Below are 27467 nucleotides of genomic sequence, written 5' to 3'. Positions count from 1 at the left end.
TGACTATGTTGTTGGGGGGAAAAGCAGTTATTCCAAAATTGCTCTTACAGATGTATGTTTGGATTAATTCGAGGGGGAAGAGTAAAAGAAAATAATTTTAAATTGATTAAAATGAAAATGCTAACAATTATGAGGTCCCCTTTCCCAACATCCTCGTGGCCCTGTCACTGATAACCCCTCTCTTGAACCTAGCAGTCTTTTACCGGAGAGAATCGGTGTAGTTCCACATTTCTTTCACGGCTCAGACATATTTCAAGTCGCATTTAATTGTGCTTAGTTTTTGACCACATCTCTCCCTCTCTCCAGCCCCTTTATGCACATAGATCAAGGTTATGAAGCGGTTTTATAGGAGTAATTGAAACAGAGGCCACAGAGGGGCAGCGCTGCATACCGAGTTTTGTCTTCCTGGCTCTGGGGGCTGCGCAGCAGTTTAATCTCTAGGACAGACTGGGTCTGCAATTCCTGGGTACTGTGGGAGTCAGTCTCCGGGAGCTCTTTGTGTTTGCCATCAGAACGGCTCTGGGAGCTAAGACTAGCGGGCTGTACTTGCACACTACCCACTCTCACGCCCTTCTCCCAACCCAAATGGTGTGCGATTGTGTGTGTGTGTGTGTGTGTGTACACGCAAGCGCTCCCGCGCAGTAGGAAAACCCTCTTAAGACACCACATCCTTTCCCCCTACAAACAGAACCCTCCACGGACCCCCAAACTGCAGGCTTTTCGAAGGCCAACATGCCCAGCTCTCTGCAACCTTCTTTCCCATCTTTTTCTTTTTTTCTGACCTCGTCCGGAGTGCCAATCCCCATGAAAGGCCTAGTTTGCATGGAAGAGGGTCCTGATGTGTGGGAGTCATTGAGAAACGCGGCGCTAGGCGCTCAAGTGGAGGAATGGCGCCCTCCCACGGCGAGCTAACAGGTCCCGAGTGGGCACCAACGCTCACCCATCCCCGCAACCTTTAGTGTCCCGGGGTGTGCGCGGGGAGGGGGCTGCGGACGCTGCGGATTTGTGGACAGGAAGCCGCGTTGACATTGAACTCCAGCTCGTGAACGCGCGCGCGCTAGCAGTGGGGAGGGGGCCGGGCTCGTAGCTGCGGCGAGTCAGCTCAGGCGGGGTACAGTGGCCGGCTGATCGCCGCCGCCGCCCGTAGGAGCTGCGAGCGCTGAAGCCATTCATGATTTTGGTGACGTTATTCTAAGAGTGGGCGAGGGGAGGCGGAGCCGCTCTCGGACAAGCCCCGCCCCGCTCCTATAAATGCGGGTTCCCGGGCTCTTTGTGGGACCCGGAGCTCGGTGGAGAGCGGGAGCTTGGTCTGCACTGCCTACGCCGCTGGCAGCGGGGGAAGGCGGACCGGCGATTGCCCAGAACCCGCTCTCGGCTGCCCGCTGCTCTGCTCTGCGCCCCTGTCATCCTCATTCGGGACACAGTGATCATTTTTTTTTTTTTAAATCACAAGGGCGTGGGTCAGCCTCCCCTAGGACTTCATGTCTGTATATTTCCCCATTCACTGGTGAGTATCCTGCGCCTGTGGCGGACACCGGTTTAACCCGGGTGCCTGCGGGGCCCGGCAGCCCCCTACTGCCGGCTCGGGGTGCGAGGCCAGAGAGTGGCACGGACACCCAGTGCTCGCTAACCCGCTGCCTCAGCCCCTGCAGGAGTCTACGTCAAGGTTGCAAAGCTGGGGGTTGGGGGAGGCCGTACTGAGAGCATCCAGACAAAGGAAGTGAACTCGGAACCTTCATTTAAGTGGCGGCCAGAGGGTGTGGATATGGTGGCGATGGGTGGGAGAGAACCTGGGGTCCCGCCTGAAGCCCCTAAGGACACCCTTAGAGGGTCCGAAGAGGGAGGCAGGAGATGAGTCCTCCTGGTGCAGGGGTCTCCGACTCGCCGGGCGCCTCCCCTTTTCCTTTTTGTTTGCACGCAAGTCCCGGCGTCGAGGACGGCTGCAGCTGGGCTGAGCTGGTGCAGCCGCCCGGGTTGCAGAGCTGGGGCGGGGGGGGGGCGCTCTCCGCACCCACAAGCCACAAGCAGCAGGGTGCACTCTGCACCTTCTCAACCCCTGCTCTCTGGCCCCTAAAATCCAACGCGCTTTTGAGTAAGACTGGGCTTGGGAAGGAGGGGGCTCTTCCAGGGCCCGATTGGAAGAAGCCGGTCACAACTGGGTAGGGGCTGCAGAGGTTTGCCTCCAGCCTAGGAGGATCGGGTTGTGGGGATCAGAGCCCGGGAGGATACGGGGAGAGGGCCCTAGCTGCTAGGACGTGCGCGCCAGCTGCTTCTTCCTTCCTGCTGTGGGGTAGAGAGGAGGGGCCCTGCGATGAGCGCCCGTGGTCCTGGAGCGCGCTTGCAGGTGCTGGCCTTGGAGAGCTGGTTGCAGGTCCTAGGCAAGCTCGGAGCTCAGAGAAAGTGGGCCCTAGTCATAGCGCTGTTCTGCTTAGCCCAGGAACTCTGAAAGTTCAGGTTTCTCGTTTTAACTTTTTGGGCAGGCGCCACAGTTCCAAGAAAGAACAGAACGCCGCTAGGAGCCTGGTCACAGCTCGGTGGATGCTCTCCTGACTCCCATCTTAGGGTTTGGGGGGCAGTTTTTCCAGACCCGGGAGAAAACTGTGAAAGTCTAGCTTCTAAACTTAAACTGGCCCCCAAGCTAGTCACTCACTCTTAGTGTCTCCGCTCCCTCCCAGTTTGGCTTTGAGTAGAGGACCCACTGAGTTTCAAAAGAAAGTAAAATTCTCCTACCCTTGGAGCCTGTGTATCCCTTCATGAGCAGACAAGTCAGGTATCTTATGGGTGAGACTTTGAAGGGTGGTGGAGGCTTTGTGCCCCTCCTCCCCGTTGCTCAAAATTAAATATGGTAGATGTTAGGGGTCCTCAGGATATTAGCCCCCCTCACCCATTAAGGTTTATGATTACTTTGGTCATTAGCACTTTCTAAGATATCTGCAACATTTTCCCCTCCAGACATAACTGTGGGCTATGCATTGTTAGCCTCTTGGTAATAAACAGGGCTCCTGCAGCTCAGAGAGGGTCAATGACCTATTAAAGTTCACACAGCTCTTAAGTGGTGAGGACTCTCAGGAACTAATTGCTTCTGTTGCCAGGGTCAGATTCTACCCTAACTGGTATATTAAGAAAAAAAAAAAAACCAAGATTCTTGTCTTCCTGTTTTCATAGATGTACTCTCTCTAAAGCCTGCCCCTGCCTTGCCTTTTTCCTTTCGCCAACCACGTGCACAGACATGATAGTGAAAATGCTGGCTGTTGTGTTCTGGGTACCTGGATTTGGCACTATGCGTACTGAGCTCTGTGTGTGCCCATGGCCTGCACAAGGATAATGGGTTGTTTGTACCCTGCTTAGAGAGTACAAAGTACTTTCACATGTCAACCACTGGTGGGCCAACTTGGCCCCTCTGGAAATTTCCTTGCAATCAGAATCTGTGTATCCTTAAGACTTAATCCAGGGGATGTTTTTCATGCTGGGACCTAGCGGCAGCTGCTTCTGGGGATCCAGATGGGGGTAGTATGACAGATGTGAAACTGGAGAAAAAGCTGACCCTGGGGTGGGACATTCTGTCTAAGGGAGCACCAGACAAACAGGGACAGCTAAGAAGGCTTCATGATTAGACTTTGTCTCCCTGAGGCAGGCCTGTTATTGTTATTATGTAATTCTACTGTGCAGTTCCCATTGGAAATTCCTGGGCAAGATTACTCTTATTCTTAGTGGGAGAATGAGGGTAGACCTAGCTGTATTAGTTTCCTATAGACTCACAGACTCAGCTACCTATTCTGTGTTTGAGTGTGTGTGTGTATGTATTGCTTCTAGTTCGTTTAATAGAAAATCCAAGATTGCTCTGTGTGGGGTTTGGAGGTGGGGGAAGGAGAAGTCGCAGAAAGTGGGGGCTTTGTCTGTCTCTGCGGATGAGCAAGCCACAGTGCTGTGGGTTTGAAGATTGCTTCCCCGGGTGAACTTGTTTCGCTGTGAGCTGTTTGAGCATCTCTCATCCTGTCTTTAGCCAATCCCCCGATCTCAGGGCCACAAAGTCGCAAAGAGGAGGGATGTGCCTGTGTGCAGATGTGTTGACCTCTGGTCTGACTTTCTTGGCAGCCCTGACTATCTGAGATCGGCTGACATGACTGAGGTGATGATGAACGCCCCATCCATGGAAGAGATTGGCCTCAGCCCCCGGAAGGATGGACTCTCCTACCAGGTGCGTTCAAGCTTGGAACCTTGTGCTTTTCTCTGGTACCGCAAGTAGGCATGGTTTGGGGATCCCAGTATCCCCTGCAAGAGTTTTGGGATCCCAGTATCACCTGTGAGAGCCATGTCACCTTGGGAAAGTCCTAGACTGCCAGTGAGCCTCAGTTTCTTCACTTGTAGAATGGGGCAGCAATGGTCTGAATGCTGTAGGACTATGATGAAGAGTCAGCTTGATGAGAGGGTGAGTTTAAGGCATTTGTAGTGCCTGGGACACCTAGGAGTTCAGTAAACACTGACTGACGTCACTAACTAGCCATCCGGATTCTCCCAGTAACAACAGACCACTCTTTCCAGCCAGGCTTATGCAGTAAAAATGCAGCTGAGAAGCAGCTGATGGGGATGGGTGGTCTGATAGGGGAGCAGCTACCCACTCTGATCTTCTCAGAGTGACAACTGGCTGGCTGATCCAAAGTTCATGGTTAAACTTCGCAGAGCCCAAGAGGATGCCCTCTTTGTGATTCTGATCCTAGAATGTAGCATAGGGATCATCTGGTCTAGTGGAGATAAATACACAGGACAGCATAAAGTAGAGTGTGTGTGTGGGGGTCTCCTTTCTCACTCTTGGACAGTGCTCTTTAAGTGTGGGAAAACCTCAACATCACAGAAAAACGGGGGATATCACCCTAGGCAGCACCAGAGCATTTTGGTTCCCTCCGGGATGGACAACTGGTTTTGGATCATCAGATAGTCCCTAGATTGCCAGTTTTGGAGGAGAGAAATATCTGTAAGGGGACGTTTTGAGACTAAGGTATTGTGTACAGTGGCCAGTCAAAGCAAAATGAACGGGGCATAAAGTGCAAAGCACTTGGTACACATTTCTTTGCTCATTCTTGCTGTAGCTCGCACTGAGACCCTAGCCCAGCCCTATTTGGGGCCTTGGATCTCTACTCCTGATGGCTTGAATCTCCTGACACATCCCGTGTCTTCACGCTGGGCTTGTTCTGCTGGAGTCTAGACTTACTCCAGCTGCTTCTTCCTCGGAGCTGTTTCACGGACACTTCTTTTGTAAAGAGCGAAACAAATAGAAAAGCTGGGATGGGTGCCATGTGATGGGAGGAGAGTAATCAAAGAGAAGCCAAGAGGAAAGCTAAGGTTGGGAACATGTCTTCAAATACCAGACATGCTTGGGAGGTTCAGGAGCCCCTTTGTTTTATGTCAACACACCAGGCCTCCCTTGTTGGCTGCAAATAAGGATCCCAGGGGGTGAGGGGCCTAAGAGAAAAATGCTTGGTTTTTCAAGGCTGCTCTCACCTTTTCTGGGAGAGGGACTAAGGAAGGCAGTCAAAGCCCTCCCTCCCCCGTGGCCAGGTGGGGACTACAGAGGTTCCCTGGCCCACCTGCCAGGGTAGTTTTGGATAGCAGTTTCCAGACCTCTGAGTCAGACTAAATGTCTTGGTTACAGGTGAGGGCATATTTCAGTTCCGGGTTGTAGATTTCCACCACAGAGACCTTTCCAGCCACAGTTGTCGGGGCGTGTGTGTGTGTGTGTGTTCTCCTTTAAACACATCCTAGGTAAGGAGTTGGGCATTTTCTTAACCCTGCCGGTCCCTGAGTGTAGCCTTACCACAGATGACGTGGAGGAGGGGACTGCCCTGTTGGGGACAGAGGACTGAGTTGGGGCTGCAGTGGCTGGAGAAAAACAAGAGAGACTCTGGGTTCTTGTAGTGTTTGGATGTCTCCTGAGAAGAAGACCCTCAAAGACCTTCCTTTTGCCTCTGTATTGAGGGCTCAGTTCTCATAGCCCCCAGAAAGTCGACCTCTGTCTCCTGGGTGGGGACTACTGTCCAGTGTCCCAGCATCTTACCTGGAACTCTTAAGCACTCTAGTCAAAGATGATTTCAGAAATGACTCTTAGTTGTCTGGTGAAAAAAAAGGGGGGGGGGGAAAGTTACAGTGTTTGGCTAAGCAGCATTTACGAGGCGTTTTCTACATTTAACCTGATGTACTTACTGGATGCAACATCCAGGGCCTGGGGCTTATGGGAACCAGCATGTCCATGTATTTCTGGGACACATGCAGCCTGGCCAGCCTACGGGTGGCACTGGTGAAGTGATCTTACAGAATCTGAGATGTCGTGAAACAGGGAATCAACAAAGGCTGGACTTTGAAAGAAAATGAGAGCCTTGAGGGGCAACCCCATCTCACACATGTAAGTTTATGAAGCTTCAGATACCCCTTGGCAGCCTGTCTATGCCAAGTGTGGGGCTCCACTGTAAACTGGTCTGGCAGCTGTCAAGTGATGGGTACTCTCTGGGCCCCCACAAAACTGGTGCCATCAAATTAAAAGCTTTCCCACCGACGCCCTGGGAATTGGCTGGGCCCGGCTCTTGGCTGAAGCCTGCTGCCCTGGGTGCTTGGGCTCTGCTTGGAGCTAAGGGTGGGAACTCGGCGCTCTGTTCTTGGCTTTCCTCCTGAGGATAATAATAGTATGTGGCTTTTACTGAGACCTGCTTTTCCAAGGAACTGAGTAAGGGCTGAAGACATCAATCCCGTCTTGGCAGATGAAACAGAATCTCAGGCTTGTAATTTGACCTTGGAACAAGGTCATCACATAAGGGACCCATTGGGCTTTCAAGTCCTTCCCCTACCTTCCAGACCCACCCTGAATTAAGCTTTTCCTGAGTTCCCTGTATTGTACATGACCATTCTTTTCAGTGTCTGTGCTTGGGGTTGAATTTTAAACTCTCATTTGATGCTGTGCTGGGTTTTCAAGATATGGGCCCCTCATTGCCTTCCCGTTACCAGGTCTGTAGTGGCAGGGGTGCCTTGCTGTCAGCTTTGTATCCTTTAGCCATTGTCCTTTCCCCAGTCAGGTACCTATAGGCTTACAGAGCAGGTATTAACGGGAAGGGTCTCCTGATTTGGGAACTAGTCACTTATACCTCTATGGTGTTCTCCGAAGGTCCTGCTGAAGGTATAGGTCCAACCTATACCCATCTAGGTTCTGAATGCGTATCTTTTTTTATCCTCTGAAGGACAGGTTAGCTCTTCTATTGTTTAGAAATTCATACCAATAATATTTTATTTTATATTTTGAGACAGGGTCTCAGACTAGCCAAAGGCGACTTTAAACCCCTAATCCTCTTGCTTCTGACTCTCAGTGCCTGCATTAGAGGTGCAGTTATGCAGTGCTGGCGATCAAACCTAGGGTCTCATACATGTCAGGCAAGCACTGTACCGGCTGAGCGGCACCGTCAGCCCCGAGTTCATGCCATTTTGTGAGCATGCATGAAAATCTGGAGCTTGTGTCTTGTTTGTCTTCACATCCATCTGGAGAGTCATTCAAATAAGTGAAACCCACGTGGCACATTTATTTGGCAGGAATTATCACACCCATGGGGTGGGTGAGTAAACGCTTACTAGAAAGCCTAGTACATTTAGCTCAGGCCGTGGGCGGCGGCAGGCGCTCAGAGCCGTGTGGGAGGGTCTCCGTAAGGATATTCATGTCCTGAAGGGCTGAAACTCCATCCCCATGCTGCATCTGTGAGCTTCCTAGTCAGTCACCAGCCTATGGGATAGGAATGTGTGTCATCCAGTGCAGACCAATCACAGGATGCCTGGTGGAGCCTGCTCTTTCTATGGACCCAGTACTGTACAGATGTGATGTATAAGAGTAGGTCTTTCTTTGAGGGTCTCCTCTCAAACAGACTAGGGATGTCTAATGGGGAAGGATTCTAGTGATTTCTCTATGAGTTCTTAAATGGAACCCCCTTGGGGTTCATTTTAGCCTTGCCCCTAACTTCTCCTGGCACAGTGTACACAAACCATCCTTTTTTTTTTTTTTATCAGCATACTTAAGTCTATACATAGCTTTGGGTACCTTCAGATTTAAACCTGTCCCTTCCTCAGCTTCTGGTCCAAGGTTTGATACCTTTATCTTTCCCTAGACGCCTTTCATTTTTATATTTTTATATTATTTATTTGTAGACAAGGTCTCTAGCTCAGGTTGGCCTAGAACTTTCTGTGGAGCTGAGGGTGACCTTGAGCTTCAGATCCTCTTATAAGCTGTGTGACCACGTCTGCTTCTGTGGTACTGGAGAGCAAGCCCAGGGTCTTATACATTCTAGCCGAGCCCTTGGCCAGCCTGGGCTACAGCCACAGCCTCTCCCGAGGCTCTTCTTTGGTTACCATCGGTGCTGTGTTCTACCTGCTCCGACTTTTGGCCATGCATGCCTGCCTTTGACATCATCTTTCAGGCAAGCACCTTGGCTTTCCCTCCCAGAAGGCCATTCTGGAAACCAGAAGGAACAGTTTCTTCACACACCCTACTGCTCCCATGTCCCTCCCACTCCCCGGTGCCTTCCTTTTGATCCCGAGAGCTAAGAGCTTCCTGCATCTTCCGAGTCATCTCCCAGGGTCAAGAGAAGGACAGTGGCGGGTTGACCTTTCTTGTCACCCCTTAGTGTTTGCTTCTTGCAGGCCCAGAGCCTTAGTTGTAGCTCTGTCCTGGAGCAAGGACTGAAGGACTCAAAAAGTAGATGCAAGATAGAATCCCGCAGGTACCGCAGTCACCATCAGAGTTTAAAAAGCCTCAGCTGTCCCCAGAGAGACATAAAGCTAAAATCCCAACAGCCTGTGGCAAGAGACGGTCAGCCATAGACACGATACATGCCTGGGGCTGTGGCACCTTCTTTTTCTCCTCCCGCTTCCCTCACAGTGATGAGACACGCAGGAGTCCGTCCATCGGACTTAGAAGCGCGAGTTGTCTCCTCTGAGTGATGCTGGCTCTCGCTACGCCGACACACATCTTTGCCTTGCCGGCCTTCTCTGTAGAAGAGTCCGGCACCGTCCTTTTCATGTTGGAAGCCTAGACGAGAGGGTCATGTTCACCATTGTGGAAAGTCCCTGGATTAGGGCCTGCAGATGGCTGGAACTGTTCCCATGGGAGTCTTCTTCTTCCCTACCCGCATGGGCACAACAGTGTATTTGTACCCGGCTGTAGAGAGAGCCGTCTCTTTTCACAGCCAGCCAGCCGGATGCACACTGGATTCATAGAGCTTCTCTCAAAAGGCCTGTGTTGGGCCCGACCCTCCCTCTTGCAGTGGCCATGTGTTCATCATGGTGCAGGGCCAGGGCCTATGTCTTAGCGTGCTCTTTGTTCCCAGTGTCCTACAAATAGATGCTTAATGAGTGCTAAATGATGGATGGGGCCCTTCCTCTTTCCCTTTCCTGGGCTGAGGCTATCTCTGTACCTTGGCAATCCTCGGTAAAATGTTTTAACAAGATCAGCATTTTCTCCCAGTCAGTCCAGTCTCTTACGTGGGGAAGAAAGGAGGATTGTACTGTACCGTGAAGAAAAGGGATGCATTTGGGTGGTGAATCTTGTGACTGAAGCCAAGAGCTATTCCTGGGTGTCTGGCGAACGTCCTGAGATGACCTCTCAGGCCTGAGTCTGAAATAATCCTTAGAGGATATGAAGACAGGATTTCATTCACACGGGGCTGCCGCTCGCTGGCGCTTCCTTCCTTTCCAGCCTGGTTAGGCGCAGGGCTGCCTCTGCCTGGCTCTCCTCTGGCCACTTCCCGCCCGGCAAGGATCTGTGTCAACCAGTCAAATACTGCTTCCCACAGTTTATCCTTGGCTTGCTGCTGGCCTATCAGCCGCACAAACCTATCCCAGAAACAATGTCTGTCTCTGCCCCGAGTTTCTTCCAAATGGTGAGCCCCAGGGGACAGGGGCGCGTTGCTTCCGCCTCCCCCAGTTCGTCTTCGTTTCTTATCTTGCGCTGGGGCAATGCTTTTTGTTGTTTTGGTTCGGTTTAGTTTTTGTGGGGTTTTGTTTTGTTTTAGGTTAGACTTTATAGTAGAGGCCTCCAACCATTCAGCTAAAACTGTGTTGGCGGCCAGCTTCTTAGCCAGGGATTTTATGGGAGCCCAAGGGAAAAATGGCTCTAGATCTTTTATGTGGAGTAGTACGGACCAAGCCAGGTGAGCACCACAAACTTTGCTACTGAGGTGTTCGGTTCCCCAGGACTTGAATTCATCTTCTGCCTTTGCTTTGGAGACCATAAACTACTCGCCCGTGACCACCCCTATAGATAGAGCAGATGTAAGCGCTCCCAGGCCCCCTGCTCCCACTCCCTCTACCATAAGCTGAGAGAGCGGAATGGTAGTGCCAGCAGCTTTCTTTTTCCAGTTAGAGTGCTGTCCTTACAGGAAAGGCCCTCCTTCCCTCTTTGTCAGTCATTTCCTGTTTTCACTGATCAAGTATGCATTTTGTTATTTTTATGCTCTTCAAAATTGGGTGACTGCTAGGAAACGTTCATTTTCTTTATGTTTTTTCTAATTTTCACACATTTGCCTGGCATAACTCATAAGTTTTTAACGCTTCTGCGTCTTCCACCCTCTTTCCCAGTGCTCTTCATACACCCCAAATTTACATTTCATTCTTGTCTGAAGTTTTCCTGGTGCCACTACAATTGTCCAGAAGAATCTAGCTCTCTTTCTTTGTTTTATGGTCCTGGGGATCGAAGCTAAGGCTTTCCCATTGCACTACATTCCCAACACTCTTTCTTACTTTTGATTTTGAAATTGGTTCTTGCTAAGTTGTCTAGGTTGGCCTTATACTCATTATGTAGCCCAGGCTAGCCTTGAACTCTTAACAGTCCTCTTGCCTCAGCCTCTCTAGTAGGCATCCACCACTATACCCTGGAAAAGCTGTTGTATCACGAGATTGGATGATAATTTGCTTCACTGTTGTCTTACTGTTGACATTTTTAGGTCATATTTTTTCTCTTATATTATGATAGTTTACATTAAAATTTTAATATAAACCTTAGTGAATAATTTATTTCACTTCTTTAGTAAAGTTTTATGAGTAGGGTTTCTGAGTCAAAGAGCAAAAGTGTAGATGGATGTATATGTGTTATCATTCTAAAGATAATATTTATTCTTCATAGACTGTAGCAAAGTAGACTAGACCGAAGAGGCAAGACCTAGTCACATTCCTATCATTGAAATATCTCGGTATGTTTACTTTCAACAGTTTTCTGTGCACATTTTTTCAATGTGTGGCAAATCCTTTTCCAATTTAATCTAGTGCTGCGGCTGTCTTCGTTCTTGTCACGTGGCTTTCTTTGTAAGACAGGATTTCACTCTGTATGCGCCACTTCTTGTTGGATGTCTAGGCTGTGGCATCTTTTGTTCTTATGATGAATCCTGCTCTGGACATCATTTGATTTAAATATCTGTATAACCCTAAATTGTTCCTTTGGAATAAGTTCCTAGAAAAAGAACTACCAATCCAAAGAGATCCAGCAACATTGAGCCTCTTGATTATATTGCACTTTATAAGCAGAATATATAAATGAGTTTATCAAGATGTAATCTCTCAGCATTGGTAGTTCAAACAAATGGCAGCATCTCTGATCTGTAGCATCTATAGAGATGGGATAATGGTGGAGTCTGGAGATGAAGGCAGAAGACATATTATTATTTTGATATATTCTGATGTTGTAAATCTTCCTGTAGTTTAATTATTTATCACATACATTATAATTAATGATGCTTAGCTAACATTTAGCCAGCATTGGAAAAATAGCTAGTAATCATATTCTTGACCCACAGCTAATACAAGATATACTTTCTAGATTATACAGGCTAGTCATTGTTCTGTGTCTTAGGGTTTCTATGGCTGTGAAGAGAGCCACGACCATGGCAACTCTTATAAAGGAAAACATTTAACTAAGGTGGCATCTTACAGTTCAGAGGTTCAGTTGGTCATCATCATATCAGGGAACATAACAGCTACAGACAGACAAGCTGCTGGCTACATCTTGATTAGAAGACAACAGGAAGTGGACTGTCTCACTGGGCATGACTTGAGCATATATGAGACCCACCCCCACCGTGACACTTCCTCCAACAAAGCCACACTTTCTAACAGTGCCACTCCCAATGAGCTCATGGGGACCAATTATGTTCAAACTACCAGATTCCCTTAATGACAATGATGCACCAAGTAACCTTGAAAAGACCAGTGCAATAGTACAGACCCACGAAGTTTGGAACCATTTGGGGGTCTCTGGGTTTGTCTCATGGCCAATTCCTGGCTAACGAAACTTTGCTTCTCTGGATGTTAGAATAGACAATGCTTAGAAGTAGATCTAAATTTAATGGGCGCTTTCCATCTTCCCAGCAAGTTTGCAAGACTTCTCATGCATATAAGCAATGTAGGCCAGTGTTCAAGTAGGGTCCAGCACTCCTGTTGGTTTATGAAAACGTCAGTGCTTTCCATGGCGCTGCCTCCGGCACACACTAGTTTTCTATTTCTGTGGTGATAGCATTTGATTTTTAAGCAAGTATATTTTAAACAAGCGAGGAAAACAGGAGCACGGCACCTACACGGATATAACAGAAAAACGAGGTGTTGATGTGAGGCTGGCAGACACTTGCTCCCCTGAGTGGGAAACTCTGCAGCATGGCTCTTTAGGAGGTCATTGTTGGGGAATATTATTCTAAGGTGTCTTACTTTCGTTTCTGTTGCGTTTGTTTAATTCTGTGAAGCTTTGTTACTGTCTGTGCTAAACACCTGCTGGACTAATAAAGAGTTGAACGGCCAATAGCAAGGCAGGAGAGAGGAACAGGCAAGGCTGGAGGGCAGAGAGGATAAATAGGAGGAGGAATCTGGGAGAGAAGGGATAGGAGAATGACAGAGGAAGGAGGAGGACCGTCCAGCTACACAGCTGCACAGCCAGACACGGAGTAAGAAGGGAAGCAAAGGTACGCAGGAGTAGAGAAAGATATAAGCCCAAGGCCAAAGATAGATGGGATAATTTAAGTTAAGAAAAGCTGGCAAGAAACAAGCCCAGCTAAGCCCAGGCATTCATGACTAAGAATAAGCCTCCTTGTGTGATTTATTTGGGAGCTGGGTGGCAGATCCCCCCAAAAGTCTAAAGAGTAAAACAGCCGACGACAGGCCCTCACTAGAACCGGCCCTCACTGGAACCGACCGTGAAGGAATTTGTTTCCTTCAGAAGTAGAGCATCTTCCTTGGCAGAAGCACTATGACACTGTCTGCTCCGTTATGGTTTCTGTGTTCCTTTGTTAGTTACCCCCTGAAATATGATTCACTGCCTCCAGGTGCTTCCTGGCTGTTTTCCCCCACACTTTAGTGTTAGAGGGGTTCATGCCAAACCACATCTCAATGATGCCCTGTGTGGACACCACTTCATATCTTATAAAGTATTAAGACAGAAAGGCAGCTGCCCCAAAGGATCGCAGAAACTCTCCAGGGAACATGAAAAACAGGGAGGGGTCTGAGGAAATCTATGCCCTCACCTTTAGCTTCCTTCTGTGACTTTGTACGAATTACCGTTCAGAGTGAATGCTTACTAACTGCCTTTCCCCACCTTTCCGTCAGATTGTCTGTCTCTCTCTTTACAAGGGAGATCTGCAAGCCATGGGCTAGAAATTTTCAGGGCATCAGAGAAATGGACCATTCAAAACAATGTGTCAAGGTAGTCCCCTCACTTCACAGTGAGAAACTTATCCAATAAAAATTAATCTCATTATTTAATAATTACTTGTGATATGTTTATTGAGTGGTTGGGCACTAATAGCCACATTGAGCCAATACAGAAAACTTGAATTTGTAAAACCTTAAGGTTACCGGACTTTTTAAAATGTCAACTTGTATGCATAATAGATCTTTTGTTGAAGGGAAGTATGCAAAACCCAATGGCTAAAGACTTGAAAACATAAAAAGATATTAAGAAAATATCCAGTCAGGTGTGGTGGTGCGTGGCTGTAATCTTAGCTTGCACAAGAATGTGGCAGAAAGGTCATGAGTTGGAGGCAAGCCTAGGGTGCTCTGTGAGTCCAGGCTAGCCTGGGCTACATACGTGAAACACTGTCTAATTTAAAAAGTAAAACAAAGCAAGAGTAAATACCAATTAGAAACCGAATAGAAATCCAGTTTCAAAGAGAAAAGGGGTCATTATAAGGTTGACTCTGGAGCTTACTTATAAGTAAGTGTTTTAGGAGAAAATGGTTGCTATCAGATTGCTATAGTTTTCATAATACACTTGAGTATAGTTTTGTTTTATGTTTGTTTTTGCTAGTGTATTTTGCTTTCTTTTCTGGCAAGGTCTCCTCTCACTATGCAGCCCAGACAGCCCGGTGACTCCACTCGGTGTGTAGCTCAGATTGGCCTTGAACTCTTGATAATCCCCCTTGCCTCAGCTTTCTGAGTGCTGCACCTACAAGCCTGCACAACTGTGCTGGGCCTAATTCTGAGACGAGTTAAAAGAGTGGTATATACATCCTGGTTTAATATGTTAACATTTATGATCTAGGGAGAGTGTTTGGGCATGGAAACGGAGGTGCAGTTGTTCAAAATTCTTCTAGTGATTATGTCAACAAAAAGGTGTACATACCCACACAGCCTCTTACCCCTCCCTCCCAGGATAAGAACTGTGGTTCTGCAGCATCTGAACGAGGGGTAAATCTGAGATTGGACTAGTTATCTTGACAAGAATCCTCCTTTAAAGTCACATGGCATTGGGATACCCAAGGGGTCCTTTGGGCACCACTAGGAACAGAGCTCAGACCTCCTCGACTCAGGGGAGTTAAGGACATCTGGATAACTGTCTTCTCCTTTCAGTGCTGTGTTGTCTGTGCTATCTCAGTGCTGTGCTATCTGTGCTATCTCAGTGCTGTGCTGTCTGTGCTATCTCAGTGTTGTGCTGTCTGTGCTATCTCAGTGTTGTGCTGTCTGTGCTATCTCAGTGCTGTGCTGTCTGTGCTATCTCAGTGTTGTGCTGTCTGTGCTATCTCAGTGCTGTGCTGTCTGTGCTATCTCAGTGCTGTGCTGTCTGTGCTATCTCAGTGCTGTGCTGTCTGTGCTATCTCAGTGCTGTGCCGTCTGTGCTATCATCTCAGTGTTGTGTCGTCTGTGCTATCTCAGTGCTGTGCTGTCTGTGCTATCTCAGTGCTGTGCTGTCTGTGCTATCTCAGTGCTGTGCCGTCTGTGCTATCATCTCAGTGCTGTGCTGTCTGTACTATCTCAATGCTGTGCCATCTGTGCTATCTCAGTGCTGTGCTGTCTGTGCTATCTCAGTGTTGTGCTGTCTGTGCTATCATCTCAATGCTGTGCCATCTGTGCTATCTCAGTGCTGTGCTGTCTGTGCTATCTCAGTGCTGTGCTGTCTGTGCTATCTCAGTGTTGTGCTGTCTGTGCTATCATCTCAATGCTGTGCCATCTGTGCTATCTCAGTGCTGTGCTGTCTGTGCTATCTCAGTGCTGTGCTGTCTGTGCTATCTCAGGAAGCTCAGCCACTGCTGTTGGCCTCAGTCGCCTCATCCATAGTGAGAATTAATCTCGATTAATTTTGTTGGGCAGATAAAGGAGGACATGAAATCCTCCTGCTACTAGATCTCCGCACAGGATTGAAAAGCTTTGCTCTCTGCTCCCCACATTTGAAAGCACCCTTGACACATTTGAAAGCACTTTTGATGTTCTACTCAACTCTTTCCCAGTGTTAAAGTATATATTGTCTACATCCTTGATTTTCCTGGCCATCTTTCTGGGAGTGTTTTTTCTCTAAACTTGGGTTTCAGTTTATACTTTTTTGAAAAAATAATTTGTGAACTCTTTTTTATGTGTGTTATGTCTTTATTGTTTCAGTAATTAAAGCAATTTTTCAATTTTTACTCGTTAATTTATTTAGAATGACAATGAAGCAATTATATGTTGATGTAAATAATAGTTTTTTTATAAAATAACTGTATTTTCTAAAATAGAAAATCTTAGAAGGAAAGCATTGTTTGTACATTTTTAAATATCTCTTATGTCTGGTTAGAGGAAAGATGGTGAGATTCTCATGTGTGCTTCCCATGAGTAAATTTGTTGTAATATATATTGGTTGAAGTAAATGAATAAAATTTGGCTTATTCAGATTATGCAGTTAGGAATAGGAGAAATATTTTCACATCTTTTCTAGGTTCTTTTTGGTATACTTTTCTCCTTTCCTTTCCATTTCTTCCCCTCCCCTTTCATTCTCTTCTCTCCTTCCCCCTCCTCTCTCCATTCCCTCCCCTCCTTCCCCTCTCCTTCTCTCCTGACATTGTTTTGAGACAAGACCTCACGTGACCTAGGCTGGCCTCCAACTTGTTCAGTAGTAGAAGATGACCTTGAATTTCAAATCCTCCGTGTCGCAAACTCCCAAGGGCTAGGATTACCTGTGGCAACAAGTCATAGTTTCTTTTTCTTAATTATTTATTCTTATTTTGTGTGCATTGGTGTTTTGCTATGGGTGTTGGGGCCCCTGGAACTGGAGTTACAGACAGTTGTGAGCTGCCATGTGGGTGCTGGGAATTGAACCCAGGTCCTCCGGAAGAGCAGCCAGTGCTCTTTACCACCGAGCAATCTCTCCAGCCCCTAAGTGGTAGTTTCTTAAATGTGATGTGCTTAGTGACGAAACCTTATGGCTGAACTTTTTGTACTCTTACATTAAACTTTATTAGTCTGGCTTGTACCTTGCTCGATTCTTTTTTCCATGTTCAGTTTTGCAGTGTACTACACTGATCATTTGGACATAAATTATTCAGATCTCCCAAATAGTGACACATTTCATTGTGCCATATCAGATTTATTGCAACGTCACATTGTGCAATATCAAAAAAATTAACATATTTGTTAATATCACTGCAGGCCTCATCAGAAAGCTAGCAAGTATTAGGAGTTATCAAGCTCTTGGCAGCTGATAGAAACTCCCCAAAGTTCTAATTTGCACTTGAGAGTTCTATATTTTATCGTTGGTGATAGATACCATCAGTCATTTCCTTGGAAACTACAGATCACTTTTCATTTTTGAAATATCATCCATGTTGGAATAACATGCTGTTTTTTCGGTTGTTTTTCAAGTACGGTGGTGGGCCATTGAAAAAGTGGCTAGGTTAGCTGGCAGCTCAACCACGTGAGGGCTTTTATTGGGGGTAGCCCAGGTACTGTGGTAAGCGGCAGAAATGCTGTACTTTAACTTGGCGTTTCACCGTCCTAAACATGGAAGCATGAGTTGAGAGTCAGTGTCTGATGAGTATGAAGTTCATGAAGGGCCGTTACTTTGTTGCTGTTTGTCTTTGCTCCAAACATGTGAGGTGAGAGCGGGTAAGTGATGGCAAGCACTAATTTCTGGCTGTGCTTGTGAAGGTGCCAGCAGTTTCAGGAACCGTGGCTTTTTATATCATTAGTGTAAGTGTCAACATGGGGGGGAAAAGCAAACGGAATTTGCATAGTATTGAAAATATTTTCACCCCATCTGTACTTCTTCCCTGAAAGATCTTGGAAGTGGCTTCTCTGGACAGAATAGAGTGTGGCTGAGCAGAGCAGCAGGGCCCTCAGCTAGTTCCTATTGGGGGGATACCCTTAAAGGTGGGCCATTAGCAGATGGCTTGGTTTTGGAGTCAAGCATGTTGACATGGTACTGTGTGGCACAAGTGGTACCGAGTGAAACCAGCAAAGGTCTCAAGGCAGGATAGCAGAGTTGTCGCGGGAGATCTGAAAGAGGGTTTCCACTGAGTTTTAAAGATGTAGGGTTTAAGAAGCATAGTCCAGACCAGGATGCCAGGGCTGAAGACGCAAGACTTTTGTCTCCAACATGGAGAAGGAAGGGATGGTTGAGATGGCAGCTGGGCCAATCTGGACTTTCTGAGGGAAGAGACGCAGCCATGGGACATATGTGTTCTGCTCATGGAGGAGGAGGAGGATAGGAACTGGGGAGATTGGGCAGGAGGTCAGCTTCTTTCAAGGGGTCATGATGATACACTTATTTGATAAGATACAAACACTTGAAGTCATCTATGCAACAGAGAATCTTGTGAAAATTCTCTAATCTTCCAGAAGCTTCACCTGTTTCTGGGTCCAGCATTATCAGGAGCCATTAGTACTAATTAATTGGAATTTGGAACCCCTGACTTGAAAGAAGGGTGTGTGTTTGAGAGATGTTTGTGAAAGATGGTGTTTATCCCAAGGATTTCCTTTTCCTTCCAGTTTCAAGGCTTAGGCGCTTAAGCATCTTTGATCCAAAGGAAGGAGGTTCAGGGTTGTTCTGAAGGCCAAGTGTCTGCTCAAGTGCCCTGAAGGGTTAGGAGCACCAGGGAAGGACAGAGGGGGGTAAGGTAGACGTCCTGTAGCCTTGTTCCAGAGAAACGTTGAGATGTGAGGTGGAAATTACAAAACTGCATAACAGTTAGGTTTCCCAGAACCCCTTCTGTAACCTTCTGACCCTGAAAAGCCCTGTGTGTTCCCCAGTCACTTGCTACATTCAAAAGCCAATAAGATGATAATAGTGCTAGCAACACGATAAGATAGCCAGAGGTCAGATTTCAAAGACTATATATAGTTCTTGCCATGATATATTGCTTAAGGACCAAAGAGTAGGGTATGTTGTTCATCTGAGTTAGCTGCAGTTCGTTTATCCCAGCAAGGTGCTGGGCAAGACCAGCCCCTCCTAAGAAGGAATAAACACAAGGCAAATCTATGGTTGTTCTCTAGGAAAACTAAGAATCCAGGCTTTGGGAATCCAGAGTTCAGGAGGTATCTGACTTTTATGCGTGAATACCCCTTGAATAGGTCCAGGGAGGAGGGTCAGGGGCTTCCCAGGGCTTCCACGGAGAGAGCAGGGTTTGGTCAAGAGAGTGGTTTCCATTCCAACTGTCCTAATCCATGTCCTGGGGGAGCCAGCGGCTCTGGGAGAGAGGCAGTGTCGTCACAGGTCTTTCTCAGAAGAGCCTGGCCTGGGATTTTTGAGTATAAACCTAGAGTGTAGTACATTTGCTCCTGTCCCAAGCTATAGTTGTTGGCTCTCCAGGCCCTTGCTCGAAATGCTCCTGGGGGACCCTTGCTCTGCTTACTAAGGGCAAGCATTAGCAATGCTAGAGTTAAGAGTTTCCCCAGCATGTTCACACATACCTGGGTTTGACTCTCTCTCGAGTCCCGTAAGATCAGCATTAGTAGACGTCCAAATTTATAGAGGGGGAGAGAGGAACGAACTGGCTGTGCAACAGAACCTCGCACCAACCCTAGTAATCCTGAGGAGTGCAAACCCCTTTCTCTCTTTAGTCAAAGGACTCAGAGGAATCAGAGTGAGAAAGTCACAGAGATATTAAGAGTTATGGGCCAGGTAAAAGCCAAACTTTTCGAACCCCTGGTCCACCAGTAAGAACAGTGATTCTTTTCTATAGCTGGCTTGGAATTGGTTCTTTGTTGCTCTCTGCAAATGGAGAGGGTGAAGGGTTACCATGTGGTTTTGTGCACAGTACCTTGGGGACTTAGCCTGACTTTTTCTCCCAGGCCTTCTGCCTTCCTTCCCACCCCAGCTTCTTCTGCCCTCTGCTCCTCCCCAGCAAAGAGGAGCAGGGTATCCAGGGCTGCCCATGTCTCAGCTTGCATAGCTGGTAATTAGTCCTTTGTGTCCAGCTAGGCGCCTTTCATCTACCCCACCTGCTGGTGTCTGCTTTCCCCATTAGCATCTCCCAGCTCCTTGCTGAGCCCTCCACCCTCTTTGTGGCCAGATCATCTTGTTTGTCGAGATGATGGCCATGCAGTGCACCGACAGGGAAGGGCCACAAAGACGAGACTTGCTCACATTTTCCATAGTAGGTGCCAGGCGACTCTTTCTTATCCCCACCCCAGAGGCAGCTAGGTTTAGGTCACCTGGCTTAAAGGCAGACAGCTGATAGCTAGGCCTCCAAATTTGGGGCCTTTGGAGGCCTAGTTTTGTCTTTCAGTTCCTCTCTGTTCGTGAAATGGGAGCTGGCTCACCCGCAACTCTCTCTCACCCCAGCAAAAGGCTTCCGATGAGTTCGTGGTCTCTAGAAACCTGGTCACAGCCCCAAAGTTCTCAGCTCCGAGGCCGCTAGTATTGGTCAGCCAATCCAGTAGCTCCAGTCTTCCTTAAATCCCTGTTTTCATTGTCCTCATAATTATGTAGCTTCAGGACAGTAGCTGTTTGAATTTTTATTAAATTTGTGGGTCACATGTAAAATTTGGCCACCTTTCAGGGCTCAGTTAGCCACCCATGACTAGTGAACACTGGACCGAACAGCACAGAACGCATTTTCATTGCAGCAGAGCATTCTTTTGGGTTCCACCAGCCTTCACAGCCAGACACTCCAGTATGCCGGCATCTACATTACCAAGACCACATCCTGGGTCATCCTAAAGCTTCCTTTGCTTTTCAGTGCGGTGGAACCTTCTCACGTTCTCAAAGTGCAGACACCCATTGTGATGAGGGGGCATCTAGCAAGGGGCACCTCTGCAGAGGTGTCCTCCGTGAAATTCACGTGCATATGGGACTCAAGGTGTTCTTGATGTATGGGTGCTTGACAAGATTCTATTCCGTTTGTGTAGGTGGGAACTTGGGGCTCACCAATTCTGTCCCTGCCGTTCTCCTGGGCATCTCCATGTGACAGCTGGTTGTGGAGGGCAGTGATGGAAGAAGCAGGAAGGGACAGAGCTGAAGAAAATGCACTTGGCATCTGGATGCCTTTAGATTAGCCCTGTTGGGGATGAGGGTAGGGGCCTCCCATATCTCTTTCTGAAGAGCCTTTTACTGTAGGAGGATTTTCCAGTTGGTTGTTTGTTTTCGGCCCAGAGAGAAGACAGGGCACTTTGGACTTGAAGGTTTAACCAGAAACCATTTGTTTCTGGAACAGGGGCATTTCTTTGTTCTGTGCCAGGTTCTGCCGGGCAGCCCAGCATGCAGCACGCTGTTTTCCTGCCGCCCCAACCGTACCTGTCATGTGCTTGGCAAATCGAACGAGAGTTCTTTTTTTTTTTTCGTCTTCCTTTCTTTTTCCATTGCCTTCCCCACCCCATCAAATTGTAGGTGCGACCTCTCATTTTTCTGCTGCCTAGATGATTAAAAACCATGACTTAGTGGAAAAATGCTGACCTCCTCAGGGTCAGCCTCTTAAGCAGCTGTCGGAGATAAGATTGTGCTGGCAAAAGGCTCAGAAACACTTTGCAAGGCTTTCTGTCTTTTCCCGAAGCTGTTCTGGTGCAGGATGTGTTTTTTTGTGGTTGTTTAGTTTTGGAGAGAGCTATAGTTTCTAGAGGCACAAATTTGTGTGGTCTGATAATAAAACAAAATCTCGGATGGAAGGGTTAGTAATTATTATAGTCATTTTTACAAATACAAGCTTTGTGAAAATATTTTTTTTCTGAACCTGACAGGGGTGGCACACACAGGCAGAGGCAGGCAGGTCTCTGTGAGTTCGAGGCCAGGCTGGTCTACAGAGCAAGTTCCAGGACAGGCTCCAAAACTACAGAGAAACACTGTCTCCAAAAAAAAAAAAAAAAAACAAAAAAGACAAAAAAAAAACCAAACACACACCCACACGCACGCACACACACACACACACATACACACCCACGCACACGCATGCACACACACACGCGTGCGCACACACACACATGCACACACACACACCTTTTTAATGTTTCTTGCTTTGAGGAGCTCACAGTGCAGAAGTCTTTATCAACACTGCAGTGTTGGCTGTTGGATGCTCAGATTACCAAGCAAGGACTTATGAGACCTGACTGTGGAGCTCTTGGTGTGAAAGGCATTGATTGTTATCATTTTCACAACTGTTTTGTCGTGTTGCTTCATGCTTGGGAGTAGATACCAACTCTAGACCTGTGGAAATCGTTGCAAAGAAGGCATTATGATTTGAATTTCGCTTCGGTCTTCCAAGAATTGCATCATTTCTGTATTTATTAACTTGGACCCCCCAAGTGCGATGAGAAGGCCACTTCATTTCTCTGGAGGAGAAACTGAGGTGGGAGCTTGAGAGGCCCTGACAGGGGTCACGCAGCTGATGACCAGGGTATATAGTAAGGATCCAGATCCTGTGGCTCAGTCCAGTATCCTCAAAGGGGTACTTCACTCAAGTCCTGTAGCTATCTGATTTCTAGGAATGTGGCCTGCATTTCTAGCTCTAGGGATCTACCACTGCCTACTTCATACCGTCATTATGAAGACGGAGGTCCTGCCCAGCAATGGCCTCATCCATTATCAACATCACCCTTCCAGTTTGTAGTAGGATCAGCTGTTCTGCGGCTGCCTGGGCTGCCTGGGCTGCCTCTGGTCCTTTCTGTTATCCAGTGGCTTGAATGATCGTTAGAATCAGGTTCTCACGTCTCCTGGCCATGCCACAAGCTGTCCTGTGGAAGGTAGAAGGTTGGTCCAGAGGCTTCGTTTTTAACTCCCACAGCTACATCTCAGGTCCAGAAGGATGAGAGTCTAGACTGCGAAAACTTGGGGCTTCTCATCATTGGACTTGATATTTATTGGACAGTCATCCTTGTCCGTGAACTGGAGCCTGCCTCAGCCAATGGGACAGTAGGAATCTGAGGCTTGCTCGCCTTGCTCAATTTTCCCTCTGGAAAACGGAAGTGATAAGATGGACCCAGGTGTAATCTACTTAAGGATGAGCTTTGAATCCTGGCTTGGCCTTGTGGCCTTCAGAATCCCAGGCTCTTGCCTAAGGTGGCAGTGAGGTCTCCGTAAAGGGACAGATATCCGGGTGAGCTTTGCAAACTGAATCATGCTTTCCGCTCGCCAGAGAGTGCCTACATCCCACCCCGGAGCTCATGCTAGGAAGGGTCCTTGTGGCCTCACCCCCCAGGAAGGGCTCAGCTCCATAGAAGTGAGCAACACCCCCCACCCCTCATTCTCCCACCCCCTCTACCCCTCCTCCGCCAAAGCCTAGCTAACCTGCTCTCCAACCCACTCTTGTCGTTGTGAATGCTCCGCAAAGTCCAAAGGCAAACATCTGAGTGGGTGGCTTAACAGGAGCCGGTGGTCAGCTTTCCTACCTGACTTGCGTGGGTCCTGCCCCTCCCTGGTTTGTTTTCCTTCTGGCTGCTATTATGATACTTTTTACGAGCCCTTTTAAGTCTTTAATGATGCGTGTTCCTGCCGCTGGCTTAAGGTTTAATCCCAAGCAATAGGCCTTTATTGGATAAATGGTTAATAATCACTGGTCTGCGGGGATTGAGACGCTTTGGGAGGCCCGTGATTCTCAGAAGCCCCATGTGGCCTGTGACGGGGTTTGTGTGTGTGTAGGGAGATCAGACACTCTAGGAGTTCTGCAGAACTGGGGAGGCGGCCTAAGTATCTCTTCTTCCCTCAGCGTACAGCAAAAGCCAGCAGCTTCCCTGGATTTCTCCAAACTCCAAATATCTTTTTCCATCCACTTGAGTTCGATGCGAACAGACTGTGTGACCTTCAGTGAAGACTCCTTTTCCCCCAGGGGCCTGGGTTTCCTGTCTGTCAGACAGAGGTGGGAGGAGATGGCCTTCAAGGTGCCAAGTATCAGCGATCTGGTGAGCCCCAGATTTCCCAGGCCAAAGCTCCTCTCTCCTTGGGTGTGTCACTGAGGGTTATGAATGGCAAGGGCCCAGCAGTCCAGAGGATTAAGTGCTTAGCTACTGGGCAGAGAATTGGGTCAGCTGGAGTCACAGGGCAGTATTGCAAAGGGAAGCCAGGCTTGGCTCTTAGTTTTATAGCCTGGCTCAGTGTTTCGGTCGGCACTGGACAGAACCCACAGTGGGCATTAATAAATGGTACCTCTTCCACGGGACTCTGGAAGGAGAGTCGAATCCTCCAGGTGTACAACTGGCAAGAAGCCAGGAGTTGCTCACAGGTGAAAAAGAGGGAAGGCTCCAAGGATTCTGTTCCCAGCTAGCTTGTGACCGAAGGCCTTGCCTTGATCTGAGTTTGGCTTGGACGTAACAGTTTCAATAAGATCCAAAGGGGCCGGCTATGCTGGAGTGTGGGAGCAAGCACACCTGAGCTTGCGTCTTAGTTAATGTCAGTCTAGAACATGAGCAGCCCTTGGTTTTGACGTTGTCGGTTTGAAATGGTGAAGAGCCCGGTTGTTTGTTTCTTCTGGGCACCGATAATTGCGCTGGCAGGAGCGTGATGTTTTCACGTCTGTTGTATGATGTGGACTGCAGGCATAAAATGCTTGTTCCGAAGCGAGGCCTGGCATACCATGAAGACGTGATTTTCTGTTCTTTCATCCAGCAGGAGAGCTCTCCAAGCAGAGTCACACCCACCCTTTTGTTCAGTCGTATGGGCCACAAATTTTTAGCTTCAGGATTAGAAGAAACATTTGGTTTTGGAATAATTTTCCCTAGAACGTACTCCCCTGGTTCCTTTCTTACACCCACAGTGTCTAGAAGGCAGAACATAATCCTTGGAAGTTCTCATAATCCTTGGCCAGTGTTCTCTCTCTCTCTCTCTCTCTCTCTCTCTCTCTCTCTCTCTCTCTCTCTCTGTGTGTGTGTGTGTGTGTGTGTGTGTAAGGAAAGAGGCAAGCTTCTCTTTTCAGATATATATATAACCAGATGTCTGTTTTGCTCTTTAAAATTTCAGATCTTTCCTGACCCATCGGACTTTGACCGATGCTGCAAACTGAAGGACCGTCTGCCCTCCATCGTGGTGGAACCCACAGAGGGGGAGGTGGAGAGCGGGGAGCTCCGGTGGCCCCCAGAGGAATTCCTGGTCCAGGAGGATGAGCAAGACAACTGCGAAGAGACAGGGAAAGAGAAGAAGGAACAGTAGAGTCCGGCGGGCTCACCTGGGTCGTACCTGAACTGTTTTTCCCATCGTGATGGAAGAAGAGAGTGAGCCACAATCATTCTGAAAAATGTCAAATGAGGCTTCCGTTTTGCACCTGAAAATCTCCGAGTCGGTTTTCTTTTGTCTTTTTTTTTTTTTAATTCGTTGAGCAATGGAGCCCTCTGACAACTTGCAAGGCTGAGAAAGGAAGCTGCTGAAAACAGGGGTGTGGGTGGGGGTGTGGGAAAGGGGTGCTGCTTCTAAGATCCCTATCTGAACTCTAGTGCCAGAGGCAGTGTGTGTGTGGTGGTGGGGGTTCTGGCTGAGGGAGGGAGGTGAGCACATGAGCAAGAAACATTTTGGGTTAAAAAACAAAACAAAACAAAACAAAAAAAGGAAAACAAAACTAAACAAACCCCACATTTTTAAAGATAACTACAGCCAGTAAGTGCTTAGCAGTGTTTGCGCTGGCTGCTGGGCATCTGACAACCAAGTGTTCATCTCCAGTATTGCTACTCACCTCCACTAGCCTTTGCTTTCATTTCAAGCCTGTTGACCACCCACAGAGAAATGGGGCAGGACAAACTGCCTAGAAAGTCAACTGGAGGGCTACACAGGAAAGGAAGTGTCCCCCTGTCCTTCCCGCGGACTCTGCCCCAGCTGCTTCAGGTTCTCAGCCCCCAGGGACCTGGAGGGTTGTAAGGGATAGTACTTTTGAGTTTTTCTCCCTTTTTACCCTTTTTTGCCTCCTAATACATTGGGGGAACAGCCAGAGCACTTCCGGCCCTTGTGGGACATCCCAAGGCTGCAGCCTGAACACGGAGTGCCTCCCTCCACTATGGGTCTCCTAAGAACTCTTACCAAGTGCGCATGGAGCAGAATGGTAGACAACTCAGCTCCCCCAGGCCTGCTTTTCTGTCTCCTGTGGTTACAGCAGTCAGGGGTGGTCCCTAGCTCTGCTGTGGACTATCACCCATCTGACCTGCACCACCACTCCAATGGGGTTTCCAGCCTGGCTTCTGTGGGAGCTAAAAGCAGAGCGTGTTTTCCTGGTTGGATGGTTGACTAGTGGGGGCTTTCATGATGCTGATAGATTAGCTGAGACTCCCATGTGGTACCAGATCTCCAGTGGAGTGGTTTTTACCATGGGGTCACTGCTGCTGCCCGGGTTGCTCCTGAACACAGGTTGGGGGAAGGTATGGGGTGACCTGGGATATCCTTGTGGAATAGTAGCCTTCATCCCTTTCCCAGCTCACCTGTTTCTGGCAAGGGTAGCAGTTGCATGGGGGGAATTAACATCTGGATTCAGCCTCTGATCATAGCTCAGAACCTTCTGGAATAGCAGGTTAGAGGGCAGAGTTCCCAGAGCGGGATTGTTTGGTCAAGAGAGGTGAACTTAAAGCCTTCCTTGTGCTTCCCTCAACCAACTGAGGCACTCCCAATGTCCCCTCATATCTCTGTCAGTCCAGCTTGGCCCCCATCTTTGGACTAGTGTGTCTAGCTGTATTTAATACCTCAAAGTCAGTGTGGCTCTGGGCCACGTTGGGGCAAGAGCGTGGGGGTGTGCTGTTGACGCGGCATTCAGCGCGGTTTGGATTTGGGATGCCGATGGTCACTCCCCTACCCCCTGCCTCTTCCCTCGGTCGTCTGCCTGTGATACACACCGATGGCAATAACTTTTTCCGGCTCCTCGCAGAAGTGGGAGAGAGCTGCAGCCAACCCCATGACGGGGGAAGCTTCTCTCTCTTGCTCTCGCTCTGCTCTGTTTTGGCTACAGAGATCTGTTCATCCCATGTTTCCCCCTCCTGCAGCATTTCCTGTCCCTCGCCTCCCTTTATGGACAGCTGTCTGGCCTTTTAAATTCCTGTGTTTTGGTGTCTTCTCAGCCCTACCCCAGTTATCTGTCTTGGTCTTGTTGTGTGATGGAGACGTGCTTGTAAATCCAGTATCAAATCAGCTTTGTGTATATGTGTGTTTATGGGGTGGTTTCTTCCTTTCGCTGGTCACTAGACCGTGTTGTACAACTGTGTGCAGTCTGAGCAGGCCAGGACCTGACAGTTAATGTCAGGCCCCTCAGCCGTTGAGCCTGCTGGGGAGACCCAGCTGCTCTTGGGCAAGTGGCTGAGCTCCTGTCTGGCCTCCTCCTCCTCCTCCTCCTCCTCCTCCTCCTCCTCCTCCTCCTCCTCCTCCTCTTCTTCTTGTAATTTGTGTGTATTTCTAACTGATCGTATTGAAAAAAAAAATCCTAGTATTCCAGTGACATTGCTGTTGTGAGATGAACCTCCTGTGACTTCTGTCTGTTCTGTTTTGAGGCTCAGGGAGAAACTAGCATTTTTTTTTCCAAACTACTTTTTGTCACTGTGACAGTTGTAAATAAAGTTTGAAAATGCTTTCCATTCTGGTCTGGGTTTCTTCTTTTCCCCCCATGCATGGGAATGGAGTTGGCTCAGGAGTCAGGGGCCTTGCCCTGTGAGGTCTCACATGTGTGTCTCCTGCCGGCCCCTTACACGAACGCTTCACGGGAGGCATGACTAAAAGTCTGTTCATCCGAGTCCAGCGTGGTGAACTGATGGGCTTTGTTTTTAAATAGGAACACGACCCTGAAGTAGCCACATCACTGGCACGGTCTCACTCCAGCACGAGTGACGAC

At 48.2% G+C, this 27467-nt stretch overlaps 1 protein-coding gene across 1 annotated transcript; it reads left to right on the top strand.

Moving 5' to 3' along the window:
- Positions 1 to 1269: 1269 nt before the first annotated feature.
- Lbh (LBH regulator of Wnt signaling pathway) lies at positions 1270 to 27213 on the top strand. Its single transcript, XM_087907362.1, has 3 exons — positions 1270 to 1507; positions 4096 to 4198; positions 24632 to 27213. The coding sequence occupies exons 1-3, from the start codon at positions 1482 to 1484 to the stop codon at positions 24818 to 24820; spliced, it is 318 nt and encodes a 105-aa protein (XP_087763488.1). The 5' UTR covers positions 1270 to 1481; the 3' UTR covers positions 24821 to 27213.
- Positions 27214 to 27467: the final 254 nt, after the last annotated feature.

The sequence above is a fragment of the Myodes glareolus genome, chromosome 6 (assembly GCF_982192425.1).
Source record: "Myodes glareolus chromosome 6, mMyoGla1.1, whole genome shotgun sequence".
Lineage (NCBI taxonomy): Eukaryota > Metazoa > Chordata > Mammalia > Rodentia > Cricetidae > Myodes > Myodes glareolus.
This window is presented reverse-complemented; position numbering and strand designations above follow the sequence as displayed.

Bases quoted from the DNA above. Each gene is read 5' to 3' on its own strand.
- Lbh (XM_087907362.1), top strand. From the start codon at position 1,482: ATGTCTGTATATTTCCCCATTCACTG. The intron at 1,508-4,095 runs GTGAGTATCCTG...CTTTCTTGGCAG, and splicing joins GTATATTTCCCCATTCACTG to CCCTGACTATCTGAGATCGG. The intron at 4,199-24,631 runs GTGCGTTCAAGC...TTAAAATTTCAG, and splicing joins AGGATGGACTCTCCTACCAG to ATCTTTCCTGACCCATCGGA.